The following is a 22,260-nucleotide window of genomic DNA, read 5'->3' as shown; positions in this document are numbered from 1 at the left end:
TGACACTAAAACACTTCCAAACATTATCACATCTCCCCTGGGAGGTAGATTTCCCCATTTAGAATCATTCCTGTAATAGAAAAGTAAGTTAATGTTGTCTTTTTAAAAAAAGTGTATCCTCCTGTTGTATTTGAACAAATTTAGAACAGTTGTTTTGCAAACTTACTCCCCTTGATCACTCCATGTTTTGTACTGATTGATTTCTGGAAGCCCTTCTTTTGATAAGCATACAAAAATTAAAGATACGATAAAAATTAGACTTTCTGTCTTCCTGTTAAGTGTCATTCACTATTAACTGGCTCTTTCATACTTAGTGCAATTATAATTGATGTTTATCATTAACTCAAAACCCTATGAATTTCTCAAGTGCCTTTGAATAGCCAAAATAAAATTAAGTTCCCTTTGAGTTTAAGTTCAAATGTATTCTATTCTATTCAAATTCTGTAAAAATTGAGATTGTGAACATATAATAACTCTCCAGTTCTTTGATCCGGGATGAATTTAGTTAATATTTTTAGACTGAGCAAATTATTTAATGACATTACAGTATGTGCCGAATTTATCCTGGAATTTGTATTTATTTTCATTTTTATTTTCACATAGAATTGAATGTTTTCTAAGCCTAAGCTCCAGGTGTTCCTCTGTTATTTTCCTTAGGAATTAGTTACAGTTTAGGAAAAGCCGGACATTTGACTTTGAAAAGGTTATAAAGAAGAATTTCCACTGATAGCACAAAGCTAAGCTGTATGCCTCTAAATGGGCCTCGGGCTTCACACAGCAGGCTGGAGTTTGTAGACCATCCTAGTTTCATGAGGGAGCTCTCAAGTATTCCTGAGAAACCACATCAATTTGTCTGGTACTTGTCAAATAATGAGTTATCATCATCTTAAATGCTTGCTGCATCCGTAATTACACCATTTGCTCAGTGAGCAAGGAATGTACTGGAGGAATAGAGTAAACTTACCTTAGTGATTAAGAAATAAGGTGTCAATATTGTTCATGAGAAATGAAATGTAGGGCCAGGGATTTAGCTCAGTGGTTTCGCCGCCTGCTGAGCAAGTGCAAGGACCGGAGTTCGATCCCCAGTACCAAAAAAAACCACACACACAAAAAAACAAAAAAAAAAAACCCGAAGCAGCCAGCTGGATCTAAGAAATGAAATGTAAATATTGAGGTAAATAAATTATAGACACTTATATTTTCTTGTAAATAAATAAATTCAAATAAGGTGCTATTAGTAAGATGGGTTTTATCTCTGATTGTTAGATCTTACCTGACAGAACTTGTACTACTAATTTATTCTTTGAGTGTTTCTAAAATATATTTCTAATGAGATAGAAAAAGATGGCAGAAAGAGGACTGGGAATGCTATTTTAGATAGAATTATAAAAGGGAGACCTGGCATGTGACTTTTTGGAAGAGTCGTGAGTGCAGTAAATGAACAATCCAGGAGAAACCCTGTAAATCAGATCTTTCTGCTGCTGGGGTCCGGATAGCAGGAAGTGCAAGTGCTCTGAGACAACACTGAACTGGGCTTGTGCTGGGAGGACCCATGGGCCAACATAGATGCAGCAGGTGAATGAATGAATGATGAGTGGGAGATAACTAACTTAAAGATGGGCACATGACTCCAATAGTCCTTTTTGTATATTTGATTCGTGTTTGTTTACTTGTGCTGTTAAATGTCATGAATATTAGTTTTTCATATGTATTGACTGTAGTTTCAATAATAGTCTTATAGATCCTTTAGAAAATGATCTGAGGAATGTGGAGAACAAAATATATAACTAATATATGTTAACATCTCCTTTATAACTAGGCTTACTTGTACTCTTTATTTTACACAAGGATTTGAGTTCAGTCTGGTATAATTTCCATTCCTCCTAAAGAATTTCCTGTTATATTTTTTGTAAAAGCAGTTTGGCCAGTAACAAATATTTCTCAATCTTTATCTGAATAAGCAGCTTTTCACATATGTGTTCTTAGCCACTACTCTGTAGCCTCTCACATTCAAGATTAGTAGCGAGTACTTATTTGTCCTGGGTTGATTTTGTGGATGATGAGCCATTTTTCTTGTTATATTTTGTAGTGTCTCTTTGCTTTTGTCTTTTAACTCTATGATGTTTCTAACAGTTGATGTCTTTGTTTCTACCCTTTTGTTTCATTAATTTTATTAGTACTATTATACATATATCAGTTTGCATAATTGTGTCCCGCAGTTCTCTGATATTCTGTCCATGGATGTGTAGTTCTTTTTATTTTTGGAATCTCTGACTGGAATATTTTCATTTACCTAAATAATTTTTCATTTATTCTTTTGTGGTATTTAATCTACTGTTCCATTTTTTTATAATTTTTAAATTTCAAATACTTTATTTTCAACTAAGAATTTCTATTTATTTCTTTTTATAACTGCTATGTCTATCAACATTACACTTTGTGTTCTTATAGTTTGTTTTAGTATTTTCCATGCACTTAGAGATGTTATATTGTAGTATTTGTCTTACAAGTACAACACATCAACAGCTTCAGTGACAATTTCTAATGCTTGTACTTTTTTTTTCTGTCCTGAGGACCAACCCAGGGCCTTGTACATAAAGGGCAAGCATTCTATTACTGAGTAAAAAAAAAATAATCCATGGTGAGAAATTGGTCTCCATCCCAAATACTAATGGAATCCTTCATTCCAACTGTTACCTACTGAGCCTGGTCTACACAGGGTGCATTCCTGTCGGCATCTGCTCATATAAAGAAGGCCGGCAAGCAGAGAGAGAAGAGAGGCCCTTCTCTTAACCCTGCCCAGTCATACCCCCATTGACTCACCTCTTCTGACCAGACTAACCTCCTAATAGCAGGTCAGTTATATCACTCCCATAATTAAATCACCTTTGAAAAGCCCCACCTCTCAGTACAGGAGACTTTGAGATGGCACCCTAAAAATAAACCAGAAACCATTCATATTATTATGAAATATTTGAAAAGGAGTAGTGTTTAACTGGCTTGCCTCCTAAGAGCCAGCATTTAACATAGTAACCACATACCTGTACTTTTTGTGTTTGTATGTGGTACTGGGGATTTAACCCAGGACCTTAGTATTAACCTCCATTCCAAGTCTTTTATTTTAAAATAAGGATTATTTTGTTCATTACTTTTTTTGTTGTTTTTTAAAAAAATATGGAACACTTTACGAATTGGCGTGTCATCCTTGCGCAGGGGCCATGCTAATCTTCTCTGTATCGTTCCAAATTTAGTATATCTGCTGCCGAAGTGAGCACTGTTCATTACTTTTTGTGTCAGTGACATGTTTTTAAACCAAATATGTTCTGAGTTTTTAAAAACCTTCCACTGAAATCATCCCTAGAAAGATTCACAGACTCCTATGATTCTTAATCAACATCTATGCCTGCAGAATAAAGGAATTTAATACCTCAGGATTGTATGTTTTGATCTGTGGGTATCAATTTCTAGAATTCACATACATATCTATTTACATTTTATTTTAAAAGAATATATAATATTAACCAGAGAGTCACATTTTTGTGGTGAAGAGCCATAAGGCTCTTCATGCTGACAAGAAGAACCTGCACGTGGTTTAATGAAGTATTTGATGTTTACTGATCTTGAAATGTTAATGGTAGCTCAGGTGACTAGCTTGACCTAAACAAATTTCTAATGTCTTTGCTTCTTTTGCTTATTAAATATCATATAAATAATATTTCCAGTACCTAGCAGAGAAATTAACCTAAAGAAGTATTCCATAAATAGTTATATAAATATGTGCAGTCTTAAGCTATGATAATACATTCAATTTATTATCATTGGAAAATAAAACAAGTATGGAATGCACATAATAGATAAATTCTGAGGAGAATGAGGGGTATAGGTGATACCTGTATACAGGAATGCCTGCTTGATAGAACTTCCTTAGGCACTGACTATGGTTCTCAATGTAGAGTTCTACATAAATCTAGGGAATGACCATAAGAGATTGTTTCACCATTGGAGCAGGAGATGCTGAAGTTAATTTTACTATATGGTGAATACTTTTTCTGCCATAAAATTTATATTATTTTTGTTATCAAAACTTGAAATTTGAAATGCTGATGAAATCCTTTTATTTATATTCTTAGTAAGACATGTGAATTCTGAGTGTCACTCTGGTTTGTTTTACTCTTATTGCTACTAAACTAAAGAAAGTACATTTTCTTAAGTAGCCTCTTCCCAGTACAGTACTCTACTGACTGAAGCCTCATCTCTGTCCAATTTTTCACTTCTACATGCCATGCACATATTCTTTAAACTTTCTTTTCTTTCAAAAATTACTTACTTAATCTCTCTGAAACCATAGTTTTTTTCCCGTTTATTAACAGAAATGTCAAATTCTCTACCTAATTGGCAGTGATAGCAATGATCTGGCCCTGTGCTACCTAGTTTTCCATGTCTGCCATGAGACACTCTATTCTCATCAGATTTTTCTCTTGTGTTTTCAATGAAAACCGTGGAGTACTCACACAAATCTTATGCTTATCTTTATCTTTAATTAAAATATTATATACATACATGTATATGTACATATATATTCATTTTACCACTTCAGAAATTAAATGTTCAAATTAAAATAGACAGTCCTTATTTTTTTATGGAGTATTTATTGTCTGCCACCTAGTAATCCTTTCCTTTGAAAACCTGTATATTTCTTGTAGCATGTACAACTTAGTGTAATTGTATATATTGTGTTGCACTGATTTATCATCATGTTATACTCTTCTTGCCACTAATTTGGAGAACAAGATAAAGCGAATATTGAATTAATTGTCAGCAGTTAGTTACTTGTCTTAAAGATTATGATCTCAATGTGGATCTAATTGGTCGAATGAATAACAATTCTTCTGTTCAATTTTTAAAATGTTCTTTCAATTACTTATGGGTCATGATAGATCTAACTCATTAATATGATATTTTGAATTTAGTAAGTTGCATTGGATTTGTATTTCTTATAAATGTAAATTAATTAAATTATTGATTCTACCAAGAACAAAAGAAGGTTGTTAAGTTTATTCTATAGTTTGAAGAACTTATTGTCAATGACCAGGGGAGCTTGAATGAATAATTACATGGCAATGTTCCCATTTACATAATACCATGTAAAGGAAGTGTCTGGAAGGAGAAGTTACTGTTAATAGGCAGGGTCATATTGTGTAAATATGTTCATCTTAGCACATTTTTTCAACCATATCCACTTGCTTGATTGACATTTATCTGCTCTTCTCCAGTGATGCATGGCTTGTTCATTGTTTTGGGCAGCATTAGCTGCTGGATATTGCAACTGAAAATTCAGGCTGAGGTTCTTTATCCATCATTTGCACTTCTTTCTTATCTTTTATTTGTTTTATTAAAAATTTCATATAATAAATTTGGGGCTGTGCTCAAGATAAATTTTATACTTCTAGAAATTCTCTTCTAATCCTCCCCATACCCTTAAATATAGATGAGTGAAGATAATATTCTGTTTCTTAACTCATCTTTTAAAATTGTAGTTTTAAAAGAAAAAAATATACATGAGACGTCACAGTGTGAGCTTAATTAAGTAAATAGTGAGTTTAAAAGATGGAAGAAATATATTGTTTCTTAATTGTGTTGTTGAGTTAACATAAAAAAATCTTTCCAGCTCAGTTCATATAACACCATTGGCATTGGTTGCATCTATTTTAATACAAGTTCATTAAGGATTAAAAAATATCCCTCACAATTTCAAAACTAAACTTTTAATCTGTGGGTGAAAATCACCTATGTGCTACTCTTTAGGGTTTTATTGGTCTCTGGTGGGAGCAGTGTGTGAAGTAAATTGATAAAAGCAAACTTTTTCATTTAAATCAAGGTCATTCTTAGGTTATTTCATTCTTGGCTCAAAATGTAATTGAAAGAAGGATTTATTGTATAATCGCACACTATTTACAGTTTTCTTGTAGAAGTTAGCATTGCATGTTTAATGTTTGAAATATTGTAAAAAATGATAACGAGGATGGATAGTACATGAAATGCTGTGATTTAACATTAAGATGTGCAAAGAAAAGTAGAATGCAATAGAAAATTAAATCTTTGATCTTAGGAAGAGCAGCATGGAAAAACATACAATCCATTGATTTGGGTAGAGTTTAATAATGTGAAACAAATCTTGTAAGATTAAATCTCTCTGAGTATTCTGGTTTCAGCAGTCACTACAGCTCCTCTGTCCTATCATTAATAAAGACATTTTAGTACACTGCCTCCACATGATATGCTCAAAAATCATTATCAGCACAAAACAATTTCTTTTAGGTAGAAGGAACACAGTTAAATTTGAATGTAGTTAGAGTGGAAAACAAAAATTAAACTCAGAGGAGAAGAGGGCCTGGGGGCAACAAATTTACCAAGTGATCTGAGTCTGTGTGGTCTACATGAAGTAGGACAAGAGCTTGTCTTTCTTTTTCCTCAACTCCCATAAAAAAGCAAATATCCCGGACTGGAGGTTTAGGACAGTGGTTCCACTGCCTGCCTGGCAAGCACAAGGTCAGGAGTTGGATCCCCAGTACCAAAAAAAAAAAAGCAAATGTCCCATAAATCTACATTGCCAAATAAAAAAACAAAATCTTGAGAGGGACCATCTTAGGAAAGTCAATGTCATCAACAAAGCCCTAGAAAGATTACCAAATATGACAAAATCAGGTATTTGTTCAACAAATATTATTATGAGATACATAATGTGAAGATGATCAGTCAGTGAGATCAACTAGTAAATCAGTTATTACAATACATGATGTTGCTCTATATTCACATACATACACTCACATATCAAGGGTACTCAAACAAAAAAGGAAAATCATTTGAATGAAGAAGAATCTTAAGGGAAAAGATACCTGGACAAGCAAGTTTCTCAATTTTAAGTAAGCACGAGCATAATCATTTCTTTATTCTTACTTATGCAGCTCCAACTCTAAAATGTCTTATAATCCATTGTCAATTATGCTTCAGTTCCCATCTAAAAGCTAATAGGAACATTATTATATTTTTGGATAATAATATTCTACATGATGAAAATTTTAATGAATGAATAGCAGTTGGTGTATTATTCTGGTTTTAGAAGTCGTCTTGAGTTATTAAAATGTTCATGAAAATTCATAACGATGTTATAAAGAACAAGTAAGATATATAATATTATTATATACTCTCTATTATTAAGTGAAAAATTTATTTGAAAGACCACAATCCTGGAGGTTTTAAATCACTCTGGTTATGAATTTTTTAAAAAATGTAATTCTTTTTCTAAAAAAAACCCCAAATTTTCCATGATCACATGAAACAACCTATTAAATTATTATTATAATGAGAGGAATTTTACAATTATTTCTGGCAAAAATAATTTTAAGTTGCAACTGTTTTTCCTAATTTTGAAAATGAAGTTTGTTTTCAGAATACAAAAACCTCATCCATGTGAAGGATGAAGTCTTTCAGCACAGGTACTAATACAATGACCATACAATGATGGTCTAAAATAAACTAAATTCTTCATTTAAGATAGAATATATGCACAAAGAAATTATTGCTTCAAAAGATAGGAGGCCTTAAACCTATTTCCCAAGATGTGATTCCAAAGTGCAGCAAGAGACTGTTGTTTTGGCATGTGAAAGGAAAATATAACTGATGGTTCTGATTAAAGATCATTTTGAATTCTCTCTTGTAAAATGGCGATGAAGAAAGCACATTTTATATGGAGTTTTATTTTGACTCAGCCTGCCATGAAGCTGTTTAAATCAAGTCTTCTACCCACATTATTCTGATTGCCAAAAACATCAAAACAGCAACAAAGAAAAAACTAACCTTGAATTTTCAGCTTGTATATCAGCCCTTGTAAACAAGTTACCATGGAGATGATACCCAAGTGAGCTACAGGCTTGACTCTGTAACAGCTAGTCTTTGTGGCCTGACAGCACAGTATAACATGGCATCAGTGCTGTCCATGACAAAACCTGCCTACACCCTGTGATATTTAAAAATTCTTCTACTCAATGCCATGTAAAAGTTGAAATTTGCCAAAACCATCGGGGATTTGCTTCAACATCGTAACACCAAGAAAGAAAAAAACTAAGAATTATGTGTTTAACTATTATAAGTTTGGTAAATATTTTGAAAAGATAGTCATGTAAGGTTGTATTTTCCACACCTATTTATGAGTATGTAGAACTAAAAGAAATCTTAACTATAGTTTTAAATTACCTTTTGGTGAAAATTCAAGAAAATTTCTAAGAAGGCTAAGTTATATTTGACAAAAAAAAAGAAGAAGAAGAAGAAGAAGAAGACGACGACGAAGACGAAGACGAAGAAAATAAAGCTATAATATTATGGAACTCCACTGTGCTCTTCCATTATTTTTAACTGCTGCAAGAGTATAGAAATCCTTAGCAAAAGTCAAACAAACACAAAGGAAGACTCGTGAGCAGCTTCGGTGTTACATTATGTTAAACTCCTGGAACATGATAACACATATCAGTATGTGTGCTTTCTGATGCAAAGCAATTTGTTTAATGCTGTGGAGTATTTCTAATAAACATTTTTTAATTAAAAAAATCAGGAACAGGTACAAGTATTAATGGTTTAGGTCTCATTTTGAGAAAAATCATAAAAATTGATTCCATGACCAGGAAGTAAATATATATAAATTATATATAATTATAATTTATATAGAGAGTTATATATATTTATATTTATATATATATATATATATATAATTTCCTTCTCCATATTTGTTTTATTCTAGTACCTGTGTGAAAGTAAAGTTCTGGGCTAGTACTTTATGAAATGTTAAAAGTTGCTTAATCTTTAACTTGAAAAAAAAATTTGTGTTTCACTAAGATTTTAATCTTGTTTATCTTAAAATATGCAGTTTTTCTCTGTTTCTAATATGTACTATAAAATTTACTATCATAAAGCAATGGCATATTCATTTTACAGAATATAATGTAATAATTCAAACAAGACAACAGTTCCACATATATTACATTTCATGATATAATAGATTTAATCATATGTATATACAATCATATTTACTTATAAGATAAAATTTTGAATGAAAAAAGTTAACTTTCAGAATATACAGTCAAAATTATAATAGTTAACTAAAATTTTTAAATTACAAAATAAAAAATGTGTAGGTACCTATGAATATACATAGAAATAGAGTGAATATGCAGTGAAAAAGATATGAAAGAAAATACACCAAACCAAAGTACTACTAATAAAGTAGTACTTATTTCTGGTGAGTCAGGGGATATAGAGATGTTGGTAGAAATGAAGAATCATGAACCAGGCTGTGGGACATACTAAAGTATCAAAAAAGGGTTTTTTACCTTATTTATATTTTTAATGTTTGGTATCTAATTTTTAAATTACAGTGAATCTATGAGAGCTATTTGAAAGAAACTTACTCATTCTTAAAAGTTGATTTATCATTTAAAATGATTTGTATATGTGATTTGTCATATGGATATATACTATTTTAGTTAGCTTTCACATCACTGGGAAAAAATCTGTGACATACACAACTTAAAGGAAAAATTAATTTTGGCTTATGGTTTAGAGGCCTCAGTCCATGGTAAGGTGATTCCAAAGCAGAAATGGCATGGTGGAAGAGGCTACTGGAAAAAAACCCCTGCTCAATACATGGTAGCCAGGAAGCAAAGAGGTACTAAAAAAACCACAATGAGAGATATACCTTCCAAAGATATGCCCCCAATGACCTAACTCCTCTAAGTCCTAACAGCATATTTAAATAGGAATTCATCACGTGAATTAATCGAGCAGTGAGTATAACACCCCATGATCCAGAAACCTCCGGAAAACTCCATGTTTAATGCTTTGTAACTCAAAACATGGTCCTTAGCCATGTATAATCAGCAATGTCTGGCAACTTACAAATGCAAAATTCCTGATCCCAACTGTAAACACATAGAATCTACATTTTATTAGAAATGCCAGGTGATTCATAAACCTACAGAAGCACCATTCTAAGGAAGTTTCTCTGGCATAAGATCAGCTGGCTACACACCCCAATATGATCATTTCTTCTTCAGCTCCTGTCATGTTTAGTTCAGAAACCAAAGTAAGATACTGTATATTATTGATCACCTTGATACATCATGGTCAGGGATTTTCAGAAACACTACTTTTTCTTTCTGCTTGTGATAGTATTTCCACATGAAAAGATAAATACTCTTTCATCTCTACTTGCTTATTTTGAAAAGCAATTGATAAAACCAACTTGAATTCTGGGGTAGAGGCACACAAAACCCTAAATATATCTCTACCAAAAAATGATCAATAAATGCTCATTGAATAAGTGTGTTCCACTATGTATTGTGTGAAGTGCTCAGTAATTCATGTGATATGTGTTTTGTGTCAGTGTAAGGCTATAGTCAATGGTTTTTTCCCAGACTGGAGGCTCAAATGGGAATTTGGGCAATATAAAGTACTTTAAAATCAAAGATCAATCAGAAACCTGGTTCACTCTACTATTCTTAAAAGAATCATTAAAAATATAGATCAGCATTTCTCCATCCCATACCTATTAAAGTTTTGGGCCAGATAATTCTCTGTTGTTGAGACTTTTTCTGTGTATTCTAGGATGTTTAGCATACACCTGGCCTCTATTCACTGGAAATCTGTAGCACTGTCCAGCCATCTCTGAAAACCAAAAATTTCCCCTGAAATCCCTATTTAAAGACACCTGTCATCAGTAAATATTATTTCATATATTTCCATTAAATTGTCACCATACTTTGTATCTGTAACTTGGAAGCTTCTACCCCATTTTAGTTAGAAAAGCATCTAAATCATATGTTTAGGAGAGAAAACCAATGCCATGAATGCTTCACTCTCTAGATGATGTGATAGGATTCATGTTGCCTCTACAATACTTCTGTCATTCTATATCAATTCATTATTTTTTCTCTTTTTCTAAATACTCTCCATTGAACTAAATTTTTCCTTTTATGCATTCTCTTCATTACATTTTCTCCTCTCCTTCCTGTTCTTTTTATTTTACTACATACACATTTATCCTTTTTAATATTGCATTTAATTTAATTCACGTCTACCCATACTTTGTAGGTCTTCTGTTTTAACCTTTAAATTCTCATTTTTGAAAGAACAATGTCTGCTTCTACTGACTTACAGAGCAAAGAGTGACCACCAAGTAACACTGGGGAGGAGAGTAGGAGAAGCTGGTACATCCTAAACTCCCTAGAATACCATGAAATCAGCATATCTGAAAAGGATTAAAAATAATAAGTTTCAGGACAATCCCAAATGTTGTCTCACACTTTTGAATTAAAGATAATGGAGTGAGAAATGGAATAGCCACTCAAGAAGGTACCAAATTTTTTTGTTAGGCTTGCCACTTTCTTTTGCAAAATAGGGTATATAAAGCAAGCATTTTTTTCCCATTAACTTTATTGGTACATTTTAGGTATACAATACAGTTACATTCATCATTGGGATCTTGTACCATTACATGAGTCTCTTGGTTCTTATTTTTTTCCCCTTCCCCTGCCCTCCCTTCACCTCCTCCACCCTTCCCTATTTGCAAAGACCTTGTTTCCATTTTTTTCCTCTTCTCCTATTTTTTCCTTTCCCTTTTTTCCCTTCCCCTACCCCTCCCAATTCCCCTGCTCTTTTAGACCTTTTCTTCCTGTTACACAATATCAGTTATACATTTTTAAAATTACAATATTAAGATCTAGGAGACATTACCACAGATTTTACAGAATTTAAAAGGAAATAGAAAGCATATTAAAAAAATCTTTTTTGATCAAAAAAGCAAGCATTTTTGTAGGTTATTGGTGCCATTAATGTGAAAAGTATAAGCTTTATTGCCTACCATTTGAGATCCAAGGAAGCTCTGCCACAAAAATTGGATGACCATGTGGGCTGACAGCTCCCTTGTGTTATAAAATAATGCAAACAATATTTTCTCAACCCTCACAAAATTGGTTAAAATTACGTTTTCCCAAGTCATATGGAAATGCCTAATTTGTAACTTTCTAAAGCCAACACATTTATGCTTCAGCGATACATAATTTAGAAACAAACAGCAGACTGAATTTTGATCAGGTTTTAAAAATGGGTACAATAGCCTTCTCAGACTTCAAATGAGCTTAGAAAACTCTTGGTATTCTCTCCCTCATGAAATTGGAAGAGTAACATTCCTTTGAAGTTTTTTTTTACCAATGTGCAGTGAGAAAAAGTGAAAAGGTCTTGCACATTTGTAAAATACATAAACATCCCAATGATTAAAACAGCTTTCAGACTTAATAGCAAGCATTTTACTTTAAAGACAATCATTCTCCAAGAACCTGGAGCAAAACCACATTATTGTACTTTTCTTTTTGGAATTGATGCCTACATTATATAATGAGGGGACCATAAAACATGGCAACAAGCAGGCCTGGTAGAAACAAAAATATAACTGAATTTTTTTCTTTTTATATTTAAGAAGAAAAAGATCTTTTGGATTTTCAACAATACAAACAAGACCACCATGTATGTCTAATATTTTAGTACTGGACCCATAAGAGCTAGTCTTTCAACTACCAATAAAATATATACTTGGATTTTTATATTAAAGGAAACATAGATGGAAAACTTTCTATTTCCTTTCTAAATAAGTTTGTAGCATATAAATACATTGACAAGGCAAGGATCAACTATGTTACAATATATTATCATTGATATTATGCAGATGATCTCCAGGAATAAAGTAACAATGAATAACAAGAATATTGCTCTGTATATCGGAAGCCTGTTTTTGTCCACTCCTTTTCCTTACACTGTTTGTCTTTAACGGCATTCAGCATAGAGTTTTGATGACAGATTTAGACATACTTCATAGTTTTTTATTTTTTCACCATTTTTTTAAGTTATGATGATTCATCTAGCTATTTGGGGGAAAATACCCTATTGGTAAAATGAGTACATTCATACTCTATGTACCCATATATTTTGGTTTAGCAGATTTTGTAGGTCTTGGAGGTTTATTTCCTCAAAATAAAAATATCAAATTGAGTCAATCCTGTGAAATACTTTTTATTTTCATTATTGTTCATGAACCTTCAGCCTAGTATGTGCTATTTCATTTAATTATTAATGGGCAGGGCTAAGGGGCGATTGCTGAGATCCCATATGAATTGCCTAACATGCTTTCTTTAACGTGGTTTCTTCCGGAGTGTCATTTTAAATTTGTAAACCTATCTAATGTCAGGATTGTGATATTGGTTTACACTGATTTTGATTCAGTAATTGTGCAGAAAATCTTATTTGCATACTTTCTTTTTTTGAAGAAGCCTATTGGAAGTTCCGAGATGCTGACAGAAGTCGACCAGACTCTGTTTGGAAAAAGTGTCCTACACATGGCACATTAGGCTTTAGAGAGTCTGTCCATTTCCCATTCAAGTAAACTGCACACCTAAAATGTCATGCTTATTAGAACTATATATACTTTCTAGTGACTATCAAAGGAAATATTGAGAATTTCTGATTATCAAATAGAAGGATAATAATGTATATGTTTTGCATAGATGTACAAAACATTGAGAATATAAATTATTGTATTTATTGTTGCCAATTTAGAGGACTTCCTGATTGAAAATATGTATTTTCATAATTGTATTAATTAGATTTCAAATATGATCTAAAGGGAGAAAAATTTTTGATTCAAGCAAAAATTTAAGAGTAGTGTTATATTTTGATTTAGCTTTATCTACAACTTCAAATGGCATCCAAAATCTACTCATCCTTACCAGTCACTCTTATTTTTTATTTCTATTTTGACTACATTCTTAAACAAAGATTATCCAAGTATATTGGAAATCAATGCAAGGCTTGAGTTTGGTGGAATAAAGAACATTACTTTCTGGAAACCCCTGGTATTGGCTCTGTTTGGTCCTAAATAAATTTTTGATGCCAAAATGTGATTATTGAAATATTGGCTTGTTGAAATGGTGGAGGGAGTACAGCTTTTGGCAATGTCTGAAGACATTTTTTGTTTACCTCAACTGAAAAGAAGTTTGTCACTGGCCTTGAGTTGATAGAGACCCACAGTGATTCCTAACTATCTTACAATGCATGGCACAGTCTCCACTCCCATGGCAAGGCATTATCCTGCTCAGGATAATAGGGTGAAGGTGAGAAATCACACATTAAATGTAGAGTCAGTGTGTGGAGATCCACAAAAGAATGTCAAGGAATGAGGCTAAGCCAGACCTATACATCAGTATTGTGGTGCTGTCATCAAAGAGAGGGACAGAAAAGCTAAACAGGTAATACCTCATGTCAGCCAGAGGGACTAATTTTTGCTTGTAATCTGTGAGTAGAAGGATGGGAAAAAGAAAAAATTTTCTCAATTAATACTTATCTCAAATATAATAATTAGCAAAGTTGACAAAGTTGTTTAATTTTTTAAGTTTTGCATTAGTCCTTGCTATTGGCCCAGTTCCTGAGTGTTAAGCACCCAGGATATGTATAAGCAAATGTATAAGTAAGTGTTTAAGCAAATATACATTTTGTAAATTTGACTGGAGTCAGAAATCTACAATTGAAACAAGTTATTGTGTAGTGGTACCTCAGTTCATGAAGTTAATTGGTTTCACCATTCCAAAGAAAATGGTCGAGTTCGTGTTAGCCTGGGAAAGATCCCCATGGTCTTGTTCCTTAGCTAATGTGAAATTTGGGAATAGAAGCAAATTTTTGCCAAAGCTTCTGTTCAACAACTGAATTGTTCATGAACCGAAGCATTCCTGAACTGAAGTATTACGTACCTGACTCACTAACTTTCATATTTTGAGGGAAATGCAAAGTGTTATTATTATTGTATTACTCTGTTTGTAGCTAATTGTAGTATTAGGTTAAACATTTTGTCAGACAACAGTTTTATAATCAGAAAGGGGGAACTTCTAGTCAAGTGTCAAATTCTAGCTGTCTTCTAAATTTTTGTAACAAAGATGACATGCTAATTTATTTTGGTCTTGCATAGATTAAATTGAACAATGTTCACAAAATTGGTTATTGGAGTTAATAAGAAAAGCAAAGAACTCTATAACACTGCATTTATTAGCTTAAACAATCCTAAGTAATTTATTTTGCAATTAAGCTTCTTTGATTTAGAATATTCCCATTCAAATATTTCAAAATTAAAGGTCTTATCCCATTTTCCAGATTCGTTAATAGTCATTTTAGATATTTTCAGAGGAAAAAAAATAGCATTAATGTTTAAGATTGTTTGCATTGTTCCGTGTGTGTATGTGTGTGTGTGTGTGTGTGTGTGTGTGTGTGTGTGTGTTGAAGAAACTCATTATGCGGTTCTGTGTACGGGGAAAAGATTTGATTCAGAAGACAAAGACAGAGGCAAAGACAAAGAGAATATGTCCTTCCAAAAGTAAGTGCTGAATTAACATGTGTTTTATGGTCAAATGTGAGCACACATACATACATGTGCACTCATATCTGACCGTCAGTCAGATCCTCCAGCTGGCCTCCAGGAAAGTTGAAAGAGTGCATCTCACAGGCGAGGAAAATACATTTAAAATTACCGCAGCTATAAAATAAACTGACATAACCCAAAGCAACAGATAATGGAGGGAAAAATCCTTCTGGGACACTATCTCTCTTTCAGGAAAGATTTTGACTTTCTCTTTTCAGTTTTTGTCAGTGATCCTGGGTATGTTTAAAATGACATAAAATGCATTCATTATGCCCCAGATTCCAAATGCTGCAGGCTTTCTTGCACATTTCTCAAAAAAAATTCAGACTTCTGGAGTAGAAAGCAGATGTAGAAGCAAAACGACAGCCCTTGTGGGATGTTTGGTACCCTAAAAAAAAAAAAATCAAGCAGTTTTCTCTATTGCATCATGCCTGAAAAGCAGCTTAATTCATATGTTATGATTAAAGTTGATTGATTGAATTGATCTGTGATGCATCCTGTTTCTCTAGTTTACAAAGATGCTCAGGATGAGTAAGAAAGCTGTCTGAGCAGGATCCAAGTGCTTAATATATGCTGAGGTCCCACTTAACATTTATTATCTGTTATCGAAGGTAGGAGAAAAGCATGTAAATTATATGGATGTGTTTGATTCAAGGAAAGGGAGAGATAAATACTTATGCAGATCCTTAGTGATTTTCATCAACCATTTTCTAAAACATACCTCATCTTTTTTAGACGTAACAGTAACTTTCTAAGAAGCTTTTCCATTGCTTGAAAGTTAACCTCTTTTTATCTTCCTGCTGCTTACATTAGTACAGAAATCAAAACCCCCCAAAAAACAACACTTCAAGTCGGACCCACAAAGTTGTTCAATAAATGTGATTTTCAAAAATTAAGATATTCAGAAAGCTTTGAAAATTTAACGTGATGTTTTAAATTCTTTTCATGAGTTTTCTTTCAAAGGAATGTAAAAATACAAATAATGTAAGACGAAAGAAGCATTTAAAATAAGATTTTGGGTAGGTATAAAAATGAAGTGGGGAAATAATTTTCAGCATCTACTGAAGCAAATCTTCTTTAAAGTACAAAGTTTACATGTAATATGCCACTAAATAAAAAAAGTTCCTATCAGTGTATGGTTTTTAATATATAGCCAAAAAAAAGTTGGATTAAAGCAAAGTAGAAATTGGCAAAATATAGCATCTGTTTATTGGTGACAACTTTATCTAATATCACCAATTTTTGACTATTTTTATATTTATAATATAAATCATATAGGTGTTTAAAATAAAGGGAAAATTAGCATAGACTCATAGAAGACAGAATTTTTTTCAAGTTTTTTTTTCCACTGAAAAGCTCTTTAAAGATCTGGCTTTGTAATGGCATATGTCAACATAATTACTTTTTCTTGTTCTCACAGATCAGAACACCTTTGTTAAAGAAACATGCAAACTTTCAGATTTTAGTCCTAGTCACAGCACTCCTCTAAACCAAATATAGGTATAAGATAGTAATAATGTTCATTAAAATAATTATAACTACAAAGAGAATATCAATAAAACAGCTAAGAACTATGAGCTTTTTATGTACCTTTAAAAAGCTACCTTTATGTAGCTTTTTATGTAATTATGCAATAATTGTCTTATCCCCACTATAATGACTCTTATTTAATCTCATAACAACCTGTAAGGTTGATACCATCAACATCTCTGTATTTGTAAAACCAGTTGAGATTATTTGGATAATCTGCCAATCTGGGAGAAGCATGTCTTTAGTGACATTTATCTATAGTTACAGGCAAACATCTTAAAAAAATCCAAAATGCATAAAGAAAAAAGCTCAAACACAACAGCTGTACGTGTTGTAACATACTGAACAGACAGACACACACGTAGGACAACTTGTTTATAAACCAGAGTGAGCTCAGATGTATTTGGCCAAGTTGAATTATAATAACTTTTATAATTTTTAGGTTTATAATTATAAAAAAGACTAGTCAGAACTTTGTAGATCATTTAACAGAGATCTCATGTAATAAGAATCAAAAAGAATAAAAATATTCTACACCTGTGAAAACAAAGACCATTTTAAGATGGGCCCTAAACTGATGGTTTATCTGACTGGAATACCCAGCTATACAGGCTTCTCACTATTGCTTTGATAACCATAGTTGTTTGATAGCCACATGTAATTGTTCCCTCTAAAGGGAAAGAACATTAAAGGTAATTTTAACTATCTCCAATGGGGTCTGCTCAGGCCAGGTTTGTATGTAGAAGAGACTAGGAGACACTCTTTGGAGCTAAGTATGAATTCCATGCAGTGAGGGAAGAAGGCCTGCCAAGGCTCCAACCTGCTGTGCTGCAGATGTCTACTTATGACAGTTTTCCCCATTTTGAAAAAAACAAACCAAAAACAAAGGAAAAGATGGCATCCCCATCTATCCCTCTCGTTCTATGCCCAATCTAAGGTGTCCAATAAACTTTATCTCTCATCCAGTGCCAATGGGAGCAGACTGGAGGTGCAAGGAAGTGGCCAGAGTCAGGTTAGCTGTTCTTACCATTCTCTAATTTTGCCTGAGGGCTAAAAGGCAGATAAATCTGAGCTAAAACTTTTACATTTATTTTTTTGGGAGTTTCAGGATTAAACCTAGACCAGCTTTCTATATGGCCCAGTGATAAATGAAGGTCAGCTTTACTCTGGAAGGATTCCAGGGAGGGGAAACTCACCATTCTGGAAGCTTTGTCTTGAAATCCAGCAGCCACAGAAGAGGGACATGCCTTGAATTAAACTGAGTTATTTCTCAGGGGCAGGGCAGTGGAGAAGGGACAGAAGAGTGCCTTTAAGTATAACACAAGAACTAAATCTCAGGTGTAGAAGGACAATTAAGATCAGGAGCTTTTCCAGCGTGAATCTGGGATCATTAGCAAAACATGTCTCTGGAGACAAAAGATATGATTGACTCCCACTGCACTGCCAAGCAGAAAATCAAGCCAATAATCAACCCTATGGCTGCTTTTTGCCTCTTGAAAGAGAATGAAAGTGTTTTAACTATATTGTTTAGCACTTACCCTTCTAATGAATTATTCTGAATCCATAATATCTAATTTATGATTTAAATATCCTACAGGCTATTGAGCAGCTCCCTGATCTTGTAGAAACACTCCCAAAGCCATGTCTCACCCTTTATTAACATACAAACTGAGATGATGTCCAGTAGGCAGGCACTTTGAAGTGCTTGTTTGAGCTTCTGGACTGCAGTCTCGGAACCAGGTTCCTGGGTTAAAATGTGGGTATTTGTCTTTTGGGGTTTTTTTTCAAGTATGCAATAAATATAAGTTTAATAGTATAGATCAACAGGGGAAAAGAAATAAGCAGAAGCCAATATTTGATTTTCATCCTTATCACTTTTTCTAGAGTCCCTCTAACTTGATGTAAACTTACAATTTTCAAGGAAATTCCTATTCCACTCCCATTTTATCATAAATAAATTGAATCGTTTTTCTATTTTTTCTGTTTGTGTGATAAAACAGGAAAGACTGTTACATTTGAATGGAAAAGGCACTCCATTTGTGATCAATGTCACACAAAATCACATTCCCATCAGAAAATACAAGCATCAACATCACAAAACTAAAAATACACAGATCAATACCATTCAATAAATTTGCAAGCTACTTCAGTCTCCCCTCAAAAGGACCAATACTTCAAAAAACCATAAAGAAAACCCCTCTCCATTTCCAAGTAACCCAAGTAGAAGAGATAGCAAGATGCTATGTGGGCTATTTTACCCCTCCCCTGGCCCTTCACTACTTAGAAAACTGCCTGCTCTCCACAGAGACTAAAAAATGGGCCTCAGTTCTTCTCAGGGGAGAACAAATTCACTGATACCTTTGGGCAATATCCCCTCTTTCTAAGGAACCCTGGCTCTATACCTAGTTCTGCTTCCAAAGCCACTTCATATAGTTCTGGATAAGACTTGGGATATGTTCCATTAGGATGGGCCATATGAACTACGAGTTTCATCTTGCTGGTTTCAGTGTGGGCCCTTGGACCCCACAGGAACTCACAGCAAGCAGGATCACTGTTAGGAATCTGTAGGTACGTCAGGTACTCTTCCCGTACTAAATCCTCAATGATGAATTTCCAGGTTTCCTCAAAATGAATATGCTCAGACTGAGCTAACACGTCCCATCTTTTCACTTTTTCAGTTAGGTCCACCTCACTGATACGGTTGCCCTCTGTGAAGATTAGAGACAGGACGAATATAATGATGTCGATTTTGAGAATGATTCTCTCATCATTGCCATCTAGTATCCCACTGTATGTAAGACCCAAAATGGGGACTAGCTCATACATATTGCCAGAGTAATTCACTTTCCTGATTTTAATGCCAAAGGCCAGATACATGGACTCACAGAGTTCCCAGAAGTTCAGAGGGAAGTTGTGATGGTAATCATGGGGCAGAACATGCAGCATTTCTTCCATGGTGACCTACTCCTTCTTTTGATACTTGTGGAGCAGAAATGACACCAATTTATATAACTTGGCATTTAGCAGCACATTCTGCAGGATGTGAGAGATGCGTGCATCCTGCGAGGAGCTTGAACCCTCACAGCATTGACTCCTTTGACTGGAATCCATGAGGACAGCAAGAACTTGTTGAGGATCAGAAGCCTTCAAATCTCCAGTGTTGGAAAATAGAGTGCTGAGCAATAGCAATTTAGCTGCTCCAAGAATCCAAACCCAGATTTTGAAAAAATCACAGCTGAGAATTCTCCACTGCACAGTGCAAGGCTAGCAACAGAGGCAGGAATGGATTATTTTCAGAGTCTCGACCTGGAATGTGGCCTTCTATCTCACCCTCAGCCCTTTTGGGGGTTTTTTATAAGCCAATCAAGGGGGTCACACAATCTCACTATATCCTGCTATCTAAAGGCGACAAAAGCCTGCAATTTTTAGGAATTTCCTTAGCTGTTTTAGAGTCTTGGGCTGTGAAAAGGAATTGGTTTAATTCTTTCTTCCCCCAGTTTTCTTCCCCTTAGCTATAATAAGGCCTAAATATTTTACCTCAAGGCTGCCAAGCTGTGCCTTAGATCTAGAAACATTATAACCCCTGTCTGTTAAAAAATTCAGCAGAGCACAGATGTCTTGGCTAGAAAGCTCTTCTGAGGGGACACCTAACACTATACTACCTACATATTCCAAGACTATGACTTGGGAAAAACTATAGTATTTCCTTTTGTCAAATCAGGATCTAAGGATGTTCTCATCTTTTTCCTGGTAAATAGTTGACAATTTAAAATAGCTGAAAGGCTTAGTTCTCATGTTTCTTAGACCTTCAAGAATACATGCCTGAAAATGTCTTCTATTCAATCTCCTATCTGATGCACAGGCCAGTCAGGGTCTTTTGTAGGAACTGCTTGTGTTCCAGTAGGAACCAATTATTCCCCTGGTTGCCTGTCTTTTGAGGTTCCAAAATTAAGATAATATATATCTCTATATGTAGTTGCAGCTTGCAATACTACTTGTCTCTCATTAGAAATTAATGTTTGATTTATGAGCAACATTAGGTCTTTCTAATCTAGTCCATAGTCTCCGTAAATTCTTCAAAGACCTCAATGTACATATCAGGATCATCTGAAAACTTTCTTAGGTCTCATTTAATCTGTCTTAGATCACTGAGAAAAAAAAGACACATGAGCATAGGTAGTCCCATATTTGCCATCTACTTCCTGGAAGGGATATTGTCTTTGAGGGACCAGAACAACTTAGCTAAGCATGCATATAGCCTCATGGAGATTAATTATGGCTGGCCTAGATGTTCCACCTTCAGCACCTGGTGGTTAGGGTGAAGAGTAGCCTCGGGCTTAGAGGTACTGAATGCCTTAAGGGTGAGGTGTCTTCTCATTTTTCAGTGGCCCACATTTACATTTTAACACAAGCAAGAATTACTTCTTAATATAAAGAAAATCTCAATGTTAGATAATTTTGACCATTTTCTCTCTTTTGCAGTATAATTCTAATTGTGAAATAGCATCATAGTACTTTCTTCTGTGTACTTGGCTTTAGGAGGTAGGCACACCACACGTGGGTGTAGAGAAATAATATATTCCAAAGGAGTAAGAGGTTCAGATATGGAGTTCCTAATCTGAAACAAGAGAAACAAATATGGCATCCCGTAAGTCTCTGCTGGATTCCTGTGGCCCCTAGAGTGTCCCCAGGGTATCCCCCAAGGTTTATTCCGCTCCAGGGTGGGTAGCTACTGTCTGGAGAGAGAACCAGAAAATAAAACTGGACTGGACTATCTACCCTTTACCAGCACAGGATCTTATCTTCCTCAGGGAACTCATATTCTTACTGCAGTAGGTGCTCTCAAAGCACAAGTTACAATTGACTTCAGCCATAACAATCTTGTTTAGAGAACGAAGTATTGCTAGCAAACCAAGAGATTTAAACCACTGCTTTCTAGTTCCTTGAAAGAGAGAGAGGAAACTAGGTCAACATCCAAATTAGGGCACTTACCCTGCAAAAGAGATCACCTCCAGAGGTGGTAAGTCAGAGATTCTGCCCTGGGCCCTAGGGTAGAGAAAGCTCTGAGAAATTTCTGTTGTCTATCCAGTTATTTAGGTAACTTCTATTAGCAAGGCAAGGCTACTCCTTTAAGGTCCATTTTAAATTCACTAAGTATTTGAAACTCATAGGTCTTCCTAGCAGCCACAATCTACATAGTAAAGGCACTTTTATCAACTTCT

The 22,260-nt window shown here is 34.2% G+C and overlaps 1 protein-coding gene and 1 non-coding gene across 2 annotated transcripts; both read right to left on the bottom strand.

Annotated features, from left to right (window-relative positions):
- Nucleotides 1-3,168: 3,168 nt before the first annotated feature.
- LOC147822969 (U6 spliceosomal RNA) lies at nt 3,169-3,275 on the bottom strand. Its single transcript, XR_015444903.1, has one exon. It is a non-coding gene; the product is annotated as a U6 spliceosomal RNA (small nuclear RNA).
- Nucleotides 3,276-19,360: 16,085 nt separating this feature from the next.
- Nucleotides 19,361-19,993, bottom strand: LOC147822968 (melanoma-associated antigen 11-like). Its single transcript, XM_087194473.1, has one exon. The coding sequence runs from the start codon at nt 19,991-19,993 to the stop codon at nt 19,361-19,363; it is 633 nt and encodes a 210-aa protein (XP_087050599.1).
- Between the last annotated feature and the right edge of the window lie 2,267 nt (nt 19,994-22,260).

Source organism: Heterocephalus glaber, unplaced genomic scaffold (assembly GCF_053883595.1).
Source record: "Heterocephalus glaber isolate CG9 unplaced genomic scaffold, H.glaber_assembly_v1.0 deba00001606, whole genome shotgun sequence".
Taxonomy (NCBI): Eukaryota; Metazoa; Chordata; class Mammalia; order Rodentia; family Bathyergidae; genus Heterocephalus; species Heterocephalus glaber.
This window is presented reverse-complemented; position numbering and strand designations above follow the sequence as displayed.